General features: G+C 44.1%; 1 protein-coding gene across 2 annotated transcripts in view; it reads right to left on the reverse strand.

Annotated features, from left to right (window-relative positions):
• Positions 1 to 7,114, reverse strand: part of SCAF4 (SR-related CTD associated factor 4) — a 43,308-nt gene extending 36,194 nt beyond the window's left edge. Inside the window, exon 1 of one of the 2 annotated variants that reach the window (XM_079972017.1) lies at positions 6,875 to 7,114. In XM_079972017.1, coding sequence (XP_079828143.1) covers positions 6,875 to 6,904 — 30 coding nt within the window. In that variant the 5' untranslated portion in view covers positions 6,905 to 7,114. The remainder of the gene's footprint in view (positions 1 to 6,874) is intronic. The other variant, XM_079972016.1, reaches the window with a different exon arrangement.
• Between the last annotated feature and the right edge of the window lie 5,451 nt (positions 7,115 to 12,565).

Here is a 12,565-nt window from a genome sequence, read left to right on the forward strand (position 1 = left end):
TCAACTACCTGAAAGAACACCTCTCCTGCCCAATTATATTCTGTTCTGGATCTGAGATCACCAGGCACACAGTTTTATGTTGCAGTATCATCAGTGGGAGTTTGGTTCGCTGGAAACCAGAACAGGGCTTTCTCTGCAGTGGCACCCTGGTTCCGGAATGCTCTCTTGCCTGAATTCAGGCAGACTCCTACACTGAGCTGTTTTCAGTGACAGTTTAAAACATTTCTGTTCTTCCAAACCTTTGAACAACAGCAGTGAGCTTTTATTTTTGTTTTCAAATTTTTGTTTTGTGAGAAATACTGTGGAGTTGGTTTTTTTTACTATTTATGCTTAAAGGTTTTTTATTCATTTACTGGTGGTTATCTACTGAATTTTTTGCACAGAGTACATATTCTGTAACATTAGGGTAAGGGGTTAGATATAGGTTTTTTATCTATCTTTCTATAAAAATACTAATCTAGGAATACTGGCATAATCAGAGCTAAGCTATGTTCAGAAGTCCCTGGTTAAAATGTCACCTGCCCTGTGCCATAATATTCCCATTCACCCTGAGTACCCTCCCCCCCTTTACAGTTTTAAAGGATTACATAAAGCAAGACATATATAGTATTTTGAACAGTCAAAATTAGTATACTAAGAGAAGATCCACACTATATTTTAAAGTCCATGCAACACACATGACTTCCTCCAAAGAATTTTGGGAATTATAGTTTTGCCCTACAAAACTAGCTAGAATTTCTATCACCCTTAAGAAACTACAGCTCCCAGCATCCCGCGGAGAGTCGTGTGCTTTAAATGTGCATTGGATGTGCTTTAAATGTATTGTGCAGATCTGCCTGAACACATAAGTATTAGTATTGGTTCAGCATTCTGTATTCAAGCAGAAACAACCAGATACTTCTAAACTATCAAGCAGGGCTTAAAAGCTACAGCCTTAACCCACTGCTCACCTCCCCAGCAACTGGTGTTCAAAACCACACTGCCCATAAATGTGGACATGTCATTTATTTATTATAGCAAATATTGTTGACAGAGACCAGTCCTCCATAAATTTATCCAATGCCCTTTTAAACCATCCAAGTTGCGGGCCATTTCAACTTTTGATAGCAGCGAATTTAATACAATAAAATGTTGTGTGAAAATGCACTTCCTTTTGTCTGTTCAAAATCTACTGTCAATCACTTTTACAGCTCAAACTCGAGTTCTATTATTATGAGGGGGTAAAGTTTCTATCTGTTCTCACCAAAGCATTACTGATGTTTCAAAAAACAAACCACCTGACTTATTTAGTAAGCCCTAAGAGATGGGAAATCATCACTATTCTACAAAGGTTTTCACTTCCTACAGAACACAGGGTACAGATCTGAAAACAGAAGACTGTTCAAGACATTATGACAAGCTGGAGGACATTTAAGTATGAAAATGGTTGAAATTTTTGTTATTTATTTCCTTTCCTTCACCCTAAGGTCAGATCACATTAAAACACAGTATTAAAAACAGCTTAAAACAACTTACAATAATAATAAAGTGTGTCCTAAAATATACAACTCATGTCAAAAGCCAGGATAGAGGTGGCTCTTTAGCATTCATTCTCCAGAAGCTGTATAATGGTGACAGACACACCGCTATGGAGAGAGTTCCACAGCTTCCAGGCCGCCACCATCACCCTGCTGATCTCAGCACCTAAGAGGGTCTGTAAGGAAGGAGGCAATCTTTCAGGTATTTGGGGTCTGAGTCATTTAGTGCTTTAAACACTAATGTGAGTGCCTTGAATTAGGCCCAGAAATGAACTGGCAACAAGTGCAGTTGGGTTAAATCAGGGGTTATACGAGACCTAAATGGACCCCAACCAGTAATCTAGCTGTTGCATTTTGGGCCAACTGAAGCTTTGTGGTCAGCTTCAAGAGCAGTCCCATGCAGAGCTCATTGCAAGAATCCAATCAGGAAGTTACTAAAGCATGAAGTACAGTGGCCAAGTCATCTCTGTCCAAAAAGGATCGTAGCTGGCAAACCAGCTGGAGTTGAAAACAGGCATTCCTAGTCTCCAATATTCCCTGAGTCTCCAATGTTGAATCCAGGAGAACTCCAGAACTGTTAAATTGTTCGTTCCAGGGGAAGCCACTTCTCCACCTCTTAGACAAAAGAACCTGGGGCACATAACACCTTACTGTTTTCAGGATTCAGTCTCAGTTTAATAGCCCATGTCCAACCCATTACTGCCTCCAAGCACTGGTCTAACACCTCAGCCACCTTTCCTGATTCAGATGAAACAGAGAGCTAGCATTAAAAGGTAAAGGTACCCCTGCCCGTACGGGCCAGTCTTGACAGACTCTAGGGTTGTGTGCTCATCTCACTCTAGAGGCCGGGAGCCAGCGCTGTCCGCAGACACTTCCGGGTCATGTGGCCAGCGTGACGAAGCTGCTCCGGCGAACCGGCACCAGAGCAGCACACGGAACGCCGTTTACCTTCCCGCTAGAAAGTGGTACCTATTTATCTACCTGCACTTAATTGTGCTTTCGAACTGCTAGGTGGGCAGGAGCTGGGACCGAACGACAGGAGCTCACCCCGCCGCGGGGATTCGAACCGCCGACCATGTGATCGGCAAGTCCTAGGCGCTGAGGTTTTACCCACAGCGCCACCCGCGTCCCTAGCATTAAATAGAGCTAAAAGAACAAATCATAACAAACAGAATGACGGATCTTCATTCTAGGGAAAATAAGATGGAAGGCAAGTGTAAATAGGCTGCTATCAGCTTCCAAATATTAAAAATGATAAAAACTATTGTGTTTTAATTGCATAAGGAAAGAAACAGAAAATGTTTTAAATATTTATTTGTATTTTATTTATTAAATGTGTATACCACCCTTCATCTGAAGATCTCAGGATAGTTCACAGAATAAAACCACAAAGTACATAATAAAAACAAGAACAAAACAAACCAGTACCCCACAAACACAATACAGCAAATGTAAGAAGAGGTTGCAATTAGGAAATAGGTTTTGCCTTCCTCACCTTGAAATACCACAAGTGCTACACCATTTGTGTTAATTTATCTAACATCTAATTGCCAACCATATCCTAACTATATTTATCCCCAGCACAAAAATGCTATCTATGGTATTAACGAAAAGCACTATATATAATACAACAGATATTACAGCACCTTATATTGACTGCTGTCAGCAGGAAGTATCCAAAACCAATACCTTCGGATATCACCACCGGAATACCCACTGTTCTGTTACTATTGTGTGTTAGATACGAACATCCCCAGAAGCATCCAGATTTCAAGTAAACTATCACCTAATTCTATTTCTGTTACCCCAAGAGCAGGGGTAGGCAACCTAAGGCCCATGGGCCGTATGCGGCCCATGCCTTCTCAATCTGGCCTGCGGACAGTCCGGGAATCAGCGTGTTTTTACAGGAGTAGAATGTGTCCTTTTATTTAAAATGCATCTCTGTGTTATTTTTAGGGCATAGGAATTTGTGTTCATTCCCCCCCCCCCCCAAAAGTAGTCCAGCTCACCACATGGTCTGAGGGACTGTGGGCTGGCACACAACTGGAAAAGGTTGCTGACCCCTGCCCAAGAGGAATATAGTGTCTAGATGTCAAAAGCTGAATACACGGTATTGGAGGGAATACTATCAATGAAGATTTCTGGTGTCCTCCAAATGTTTTAGACTACAGCTCTAATCAGGCCCACCCATCAGACCCTAACTATGTTCAGGAATGATGGGAGTTGTAGGACAGCAACATCTAGAAATGAGTAGGGGTTCAAGCACTTGAATCACTGGGTGTCCTCCAACTTTAGAGTCCCACAATATGTAAATAAATTTCACTTTATGGAAAAGAGAACAAATATCCACAACAGATGCTAGAATACGTATGTACTCTGAATTATTTGAAATTTTAAGCCAATTACTGCTCCATTTTATTTTCAATTTATACCTTATTTCTCAGGGTTTAAGACAACCCTTTATGACAACACAAAATATGTGATTATGGCATCTGGGCCACAGTCAGACCTAAAATGTAAACAAGCTATAAAAATGTTCAAAAAGGGAAAATCTGCACAGTAAAGTTGAGCTTTTTCTTTTTCTAGTTTTGCCCCCCAAAATTAGACATTTTTGAGCTTTCCTGAGCTAACTCGGCAAAAACAACACTGCCAACATCAGCTACCATACGTCCAGATTTCCCTGGACATTTAGCCAATTTCTACCCAGACACTGCTTGCGGCTCCAATATTCTGGATACGGCAACCCTTGACAGAAAGGAGTTTTCCATAAAGTTTCTATGGTTGCAATCCAAGGCACAATTAGAATTATACTCGACTCAAACCAGTAGGATTTAGGTCTAAGAATAAGTTACCAAGCATCACCATTTATTCTGGTCTTAGGAAACAATCATTTTACTATTTCTCTGAAAGATAAAGCCAACACAATATACGTTAAATTTGTGGGCATGTAAAATGCCACAATGGCTTGCATTTTTCTTGTCTCTCTTTTTCTTCACTGCATTTGTACTACAATGATGCTCCACAGGTCTCATTCTTCCATTTATATCTAAACACAGAATATCAGAGCAGTACAGAGAACTCTGAAGACAGCAGCCACACACCTGTACTATGATCTCTACCAAGGTGAAGCAAAGAGGTCAGCATAGCCACTTCCTGGCTTTCTGCCATAACACAATGCATGAAGATGCAGTAGCCATTCTAACACTTAGCTGAACATTTTGAGTACAGTGGTACCTAGGGGTAAATACGCTTCAGGTTACAGACTCCGCTAACCCAGAAATATTGCCTCAGGTTAAGAGCTTTGCTTCAGGATGAGAACAGAAATTGTGCAGCAGCAGCGCAGCAGCAGCAGGAGGCCCCATTAGCTAAAGTGGTGCCTCAGGTTAAGAACAGTTTCAGGTTAAGAACAGACCTCTGGAACGAATTAAGTACTTAACCCGAGGTACCACTGTACTTCATCTTAGGAGCTCACACACAGTAATCTTAAGAAAACACTCTGAAATAATACTTACTACCCCAAGCAATTAAGCAACTGTTCATTTTCTTTATGGAAATCTTACACAAACTGTAATGCTTTTTCTAAAGTTGATGATGATAGCATTTATAAAGTTTTACATACAATACTGAAAAGAATCCATTTGTTAATTGAACACATCCCATACACACCCAGCACATTTACTACAAGTTCTACTGAAGTTACCCAAAATACTTTTCATGCATCTGAGCATTTATAGGTCCGTGTTAAGACAAATTAGTAGTACTGAACAAGCCCCAGGTGGCAAACTGAACCTGCCACTTATGCATAGCTGTTTTGATATTTCGTATCGGGTTGTGTAGGACCCAAAGAAAGACAACCAGAGGTGTGTATGGCTGTCATAATGCTGTGCTTAAATGAAGGGCAATATTCTGAAGCTTAATGTACTCTTTCAGTTCTGAACATTAAGTTTCGTAACTGGATGTTTAACTGGAAGGCCACTGATATGCCCAAATATAAAAGCATTTACAGTGAGCAAACTTTACAGAGTTTTCTGTTCAAAAAGCATATACAGTGATTTAAACATTAAAGTCTACTTTATGTTCATGTAAACCTGCATTTATGCACACTTTGATTTATCTGGTTATCTGCAGCAGAAATCACATTAAGTTGTAAATTTGCTGCAATCTTTATGTAGTTTAATAACACTTGTATCCATTTTCCAGAATGCCACAGCAGTACACAGAAACCTTTTAGAGAAGTATCAATGTTAGTCCACTGAAACACTTTTATGAATGTCAACTGTTAATACACTAAAACACTAGCAGCAGCCATTCAGTTTCAATGCGATTCACCAGACACTTCAGCTCGGAATTCTTCTGGCATTCTGTTGTGAGAATATGCCCAATGTTACCTTTAAAAAGCAAGTTTCTGATGTTGGCTAAGAACTCTCTGCTCCTTGAGATCAATTCCCTCACTTTTCCTGCCCACCACAACCAGTCCTGAAAAGAAGGGGGAAATCTTCCGGATTTTCTATTCACACTCGCGCCATATGCACGATAATTTGAAAACCGTGTACATTATCTAAGATATAATCAGTGGGGTAGCTTTTATTCATTGCTAGATTCTGCAACGCAAGGGGTTCGCACAGTATCACAGAAACAGTTGGGATGGTAACTTTAAATACAAAACTTTTTGATGGGTCGCGTAATAGGGCTGGAAATAACATGCCCTCGAGACGCCTAATCTCTTCGCACGTCCCGGATCTTCATCATCAAATGGCTGCAAGAAAAAGGCCAGAAACTTCCTCTTCACTCCGCCGCCACCCCGCACCGCGATCTCCTCGAAGTGCGCGCTCACCCACAGACACAGAAACACACATACACGCACAATATACTTAGGCCCCCTTCCTCCCCACCTACAGCGAAGCGCTACCCGGCACGCGCGCATTACTTCCATTCCCGGCCTCTCGCTTGGCCTACAGGGCTGACCTTAAACAGCCCGGCCGGGTCTCCCCAGCAGCCGGGCCCGGGATAGAGGACCTGGGAAGTGTGGCGAAAGTTCTTAGGCCCCCTTCGAGCTTGAGGGAAGTCGCGTGTGCAGCGGAGGGGAAGGGGGCTGAGAGGAAAGCGGCCCCTGAAGCTCCGCGTCACCCGGCGCAGCGCCGCCGCCCACACGCCGGGCCCAGGAGAGGCCGCCGCACACCGAAGGGCGCTGGCAACTCTTTCCCGTCGGCTGCTCCGCCTCAGACCAGGCCTGCGAGCTCCGGCCTCCAGTCCCAGGCTCCAGAGCGGTATCAGCGGCCGCCAGCCGCTCCCAACCCCCCACCACCAACAGCCGGGGCCTACCCGTCCCGCGCTCCCTTGCCGGGCCCCGTCCCCACCTCTTGGTTGAAGGCGTTCACAGCCTCCATGGCTGTGGCTCGGCGGCCTCTTGCTACCGCGCGCGGAGGAGCCCCGGAGGAAGCGGCGGGACGTCGTTCTCGTCGGCCTCCCGCCTTCAGGGCCTCGGCGCTAACATGTCCGTTTGGCGGCAGCCCGCAGCGCGTCTCGTTGGCGAGGCAGCCGCGCAGACTGTCTCCTCAGCGGGACGGCGGCGCCCACGCCGCGAACAGCACCCTGGGATAGCGCAGGCCTCCGGGCTGCGCGCCACCCATCGGAAGAAAGGAGAGCTGCGGACCAAACCCCCGCCCCGCCCCCGGAGACGGGCATATCAACGAACAAGCGCGCGCGCGTGCGCTTGAGGAGGGCCACGTGACAGCGCTCGCCCTTTTGCCTCGCGCCCAACGCTTTCGTCGCCTGTTTCCGGACACTTCCCGCCACCCCAGATGTCGACCTCGCTTTAAGTCTTGGGAAAGGCAGCGAGTTGAATCCTCCGCGCTTTAACTGAAAAGGGGCTGGACGTTGTGCCAAATGAAACGTGAATGCAGCCTCAGAGTTGCCCATTTCATCCCGCCTGCGCCATAATAATAATAATTTATACCCCGCCCATCTGGCTGAGTTTCCCCAGCCACTCTGGGCGGCTTCCAATCAAGTGTTAAAAACAATACATACAGCATAAAAGTCAATATTGGCTAGGGTGGTTTTTCGAAGCAAGCAGCAACCGTGACTTCCCAGGTATCCTTGCAAGCATAAGAAGGCAACGCAGAGCAGAAGAAGAGCCTTCAGAAGTGTGTACAGCAGCTGAAGGGAGTAGTATTCCTACTGTGACATAGGAAGATGACAGCGGCTTCTGATAAATAAATGCCCCCATTTTCATTACTCAAACTTGGGAGGGTATAGCTGCAGTTGCACAGAACTAAACATATTGAGGTTTTACTGCCTTAAAAATGGAACGAGTTCAGAAGCGACGTGTCAGACTCTCATGCTTTGCTTTCATTCATTGTCAGCAGAATGTAACAGGGAGCCTTTAATCAGAACGCTCTTCTAGTCTGTTACTGAGGCAAGACAACGCTCCAGCACATCCACTGCCACAGCTGCAAATGTAAAGGAAAGGTAGAGCTGTGTGCCACCAGCATACCGCTGACAACACACTTCAAAATTCTGCATGACCCCACCCAGTGGCTTCATATAGATATTAAACATGGGGAATAGAATTGAACCCTGAGGGACTCCACAAGGGACCCCATGGTGCAGAATAGCACTCCCCAAGCATCACCTGTTGAAGACAACCAACCAAGCAGGATTGGAACCACAGCAAAGCAGTTCTACCCACCCACAACTCAGGCCTTCCAGGAGGAAACCATGGTAGATGGTATCAAAAACCACTAATAGTATGAGAAACATTAACAGAAGTACTACTTCTGACAGAGGTCATAATAAAACAACAACAACAACAACAACAACAGGTATTATTATTTATACCCTGCCCATCTGGGTTTCCCCAGTCACTCTGGGCGGCTCCCAACAGAATTAAAAGCATAATAAAACATCAAACATTAAAAACCTCCCTAAACAGTGCTCCCTTCAAATGTCTTCTAAAAGTCAGATAGTTGTTAATTTCCTTGACATCTAATGGGAGGGCGTAGGAAGAGGGGCGGTGGGGGCGGACCACCCTGGGTGCAGTCACTGAGGGGGTGACATTTGACGTGCCACCCACCCACAACTCACAAGCCTACCCCGAGCTGTTGAGGTAAGGGGGAAGCTGTGCTGCTTTGCTGGCAGCATTCCCCCCTTCCCCCTTCATTTTGACAGCTTGGGAAACGCTTGGGAGTCATGGGCGGGTGGCGTGCTCAATGTCCGCCATGAGCAGCTTGCTCTGCCTCCGTGAGTGGCTTGCTCCGCCGCTGTCTGCAAGGCGTGCCGAGCGGCTATCTTGTGCCTGGGAGGGCACCCTCCGTGCCCTTCCTGGGCAGCCTGGGCATATGCTCCAGCGCTGTCCACATGGCGGGCGGCACTACCGAAAATGCAACCGGGGCAGTTTCTGTGCAAAAAGCAGACCCACATTAGTCTCCTCCACAAGTGTCTGGGGTGGAGTCTAGACACATATAAAAATGCTGTGTAAATGTTTTTTTTAAAAAAAAAGTTTGAAAAATATATTGAATTTCCCATAAACTCCCCATTGCCATCTAGTGTCACATTTGTATAATGTACCTAAAACACACTTAAAATGTTATATTTGCTGCTGTATAGCTGAGTCACTATCTGATCAGCAATGTGAAAGGAATTTTGAGGTCTTAGATATATGGTAATGTTCATAAGCATACCAAGCACGTACATAGATCAGCACAGGAAGACCGACATGGAACCATTTTGACTCCTAAACTGAGCAAATGTTTTCTCTGCAAGCTCAAACTGGGAAACCTCCCCATTGTCTCTTTCCTCACAAATATTGTCTTAAAGGCACATTTAAGATATGAATAGGGTGTGAGCCTGTGACCTGGCCCAGGAACTACGTAAGTATTTATCGCTACAAAAGAATGGCCAGGCTCCCCAGGCAATCCAATCAAGTTACCTGCCAGACAGGAGAAAAACAACAAGAGAAAAACAACATTCTATTTCTGTTTAGACCGCCTTTTCTGTGATGTAGGTATGATGTATCTGGGGGGTGGTCTTAGGTTACACCCCTTCTGTGATGTATGTATGATGTTTCTGGGGGTGGTCTTGATCTACAGGGTGGCAATTTCAAAACTCTTTTTAAGGCCTTGTGCACAATTTTTCTGGGTTCCTCCTCTCCTGCGGGTTAGGGGAGCACCCTGTTGCAACAGATCAATAAAGATCAAGCTTACTAGGTGCTTTGCTTCTCAATATTCTCTGGTTGGCCTCTGTTATCTTCTCCTACCTATAGGGAGCCTATGTAAGGACTCTATATGGGCTCTTGGATACCCCATAGGGGAAAGGGGCAATTTTTGTTTACAACAGCAACTACCTGCTCAAGAATCTTGCTCAAGAAGGGGACATTAGCCACTGGCAGGTAGTTGCTTAGGTTCTCGGAATGTAGGGATGGTTTCTTAAATGTTTAGTGCTTTGGCAATTGATGTGTGTAATTTATTCCCATTATCTTTTAGTTTTCCTCAGGTAACGTTAGTTTACTATCCTTTTGTGCCTGGGTCCAGGTCTGTAATCCTGTTACCTCCAAAAGGCAGTTTATAAAGCTAGTAAAGCAGGCTGGTCTACAGTTCTGCAAGCACCTAGAGTAGAATAGTAAGATTTATATTACTGAATAGACTTTATTCAGGCTGGAGATTCAAGCCTGGAAGAAGTAATTCCTCTGCTAATCTGCTATTTCTGAAATTTGCAAGCTATCAAAATAGACACTGGAATAATTCTATAGAGATTTGCTACTTTTTGAAGTGATATTGTGAGTGAGATGAATCAGACAAAAAAACTGAGGGGCAACTAGCTGTGGGTCACTATGGTTGTCTCAGGATGAAATGATGTGGATAACCTATTAAACTGAGTTATTCCCATGAATTCATACTGTTGCATGCCTCCCCAATCTCCCCAAAACTGTGAGATTCCAGGGGTCCCAGTCACTTACCCAGGGTTCATGTTTCCTTCAGAATGTCGAACAGTGGAGACTGTGGTATCTTTAGGATATATGGTTTACTTACACACACGTATATATAACCTGAGCCTACGACAGAAGGGTTCACAGCATTACCACCCCAAGAGGGTCTTGCTTCTTTGATAGAATTCACAGTCTTGGATTCCAACAGAAATTAGGTATAACCCTGTCTCTTAGCTGCCCAGCCTACTGATAGCTCCTAGCTTTTCTACCACACATACACCTCAACCCTGGCCTTTATCTCTCTAACTACCAGCGAGTTGAAGGGGGAGGCATTTGTCATCTGCTTAGATATTAACACTTGCTGGATCAAGGAATTAAAAGGGGGCTTAAGCATACAGCCTACCCCCCCCCCCCAACTCGGAACAATACACTAACATGTAACAGTAAGTATACGAGGCAAAATGTTGATTTAGGAATCAGCTCAGAATTGTTGTCGGCAGGTATAATCCTTTATACCCTTTTCCAGCAAATATAGAAAGAAAATCTGTATTTGAAAACAGGAAGTTTACATTTGATAAACAGGCTCAGACTCGACTACTGTGAAGCATTTTGTTATGAAAGGCTGTGATACACACACAGGAATAATACTGCTATTTATTAACCCATAGATTTAAGGAGGTGGATACAAGAGGAAGAAGATGAGCAAAGAGGTTAAGACATCTGAACGTGTTTGAATAGTGTTGCACTGAAGACAACATACATATATATATTTGATATTTAGATCATTCTGTTAAATACTTACAAGTAATCTGAAAGTGAAAGTGATCAAAGTGATTAACAGTGCACTCCTATATATGTCTACTCAGAAGGAAGTTTCACTGAATTCAGTTGAGACATATTTCCAAGCAAATGCAGAAAAGATTACTGTACAATCTTAGTTACAGATAGGTAGCCGTGTTGGTCTGCCATAGTCAAAACAAAATAAAAAAATTCCTTCCAGTAGCACCTTAAAGACCAACTAAGTTAGTTCTTGGTATGAGCTTTCGTGTGCATGCACACTTCTTCAGATACACTGAAACAGAAGTCACCAGACCCTTCTATATAGTGAGAAGGTGGGGAGGGGTATTACTCAGAAGGGTGGTGGGATTGGGTGATTGGCAGATAGCTGTGATGAGCCTGTTGATGACTCTTAATGACTGCAATAGGTCTTACAGGAAAAAGCAAGGGGTGAGAAGGTGAAAAATGGCTTTGTCAATACATTTTTTGGACACTACTATAAAAATACAGGATGGGTGCATAGACACCACCTTATACCGTAAACCAACTGACCGACAAACATATCCACATGCCTCTAGCTACCATCCCAAACATACCAAACAGTCCATTGTATATAGCCAGGCACTACGTTACAGCCACATCTGTTCCAATTCTACAGACAGAGACTCTCACCTAAGAGATCTACAGCAAACCTTTTTAGAACTAAAATACCCAGCAGATGAAGTTAGACAACAGATCAACAGAGCCAGACTGAGACCCAGAGAGAACTTGCTGCAAGACAGACCCAAAAAAGAAAATAACAGAACACCTCTAGTCATCACATACAGCTCCCAAGTTAAAACAGTACAACGCATCATCAGAGATCTACAACCTCTCCTGGACAATGACAGTTCTCTTTCTCAAGCTCTGGGAGGAAGACCTTTCATTGCCTACAGACAGCCACCCAATCTTAAACAACTCCTAACCCACAATAATACTACAACCAGACTTAACACGGACACTGGCACCAGAGCCTGCAATAAACCCAGATGCCAACTTTGCTGCCACATACACCCGGACAACACCATTACTGGCCCCAACAACATCACACATACCATCTCGGGACTATTTAATTGCTCATCGTCTAACATTGTGTATGCCATCAAATGCCAACAGTGTCCTTCAGCTCTCTATATTGGACAAACAGGCCAAACCTTACGCCAAAGAATAAACGGACATAAATCTGACATCAGGAACCACAAGACAGAGAAACCAGTAGGAGAACACTTCAATCTCCCAGGACATTCTATACAAGATCTCAAAGTAGCTGTTCTATTACAAAGGAATTTCAGAAATAGACTGGAAAGAG

The sequence above is a fragment of the Podarcis cretensis genome (assembly GCF_951804945.1).
Source record: "Podarcis cretensis genome assembly, chromosome: 4".
Taxonomy (NCBI): Eukaryota; Metazoa; Chordata; class Lepidosauria; order Squamata; family Lacertidae; genus Podarcis; species Podarcis cretensis.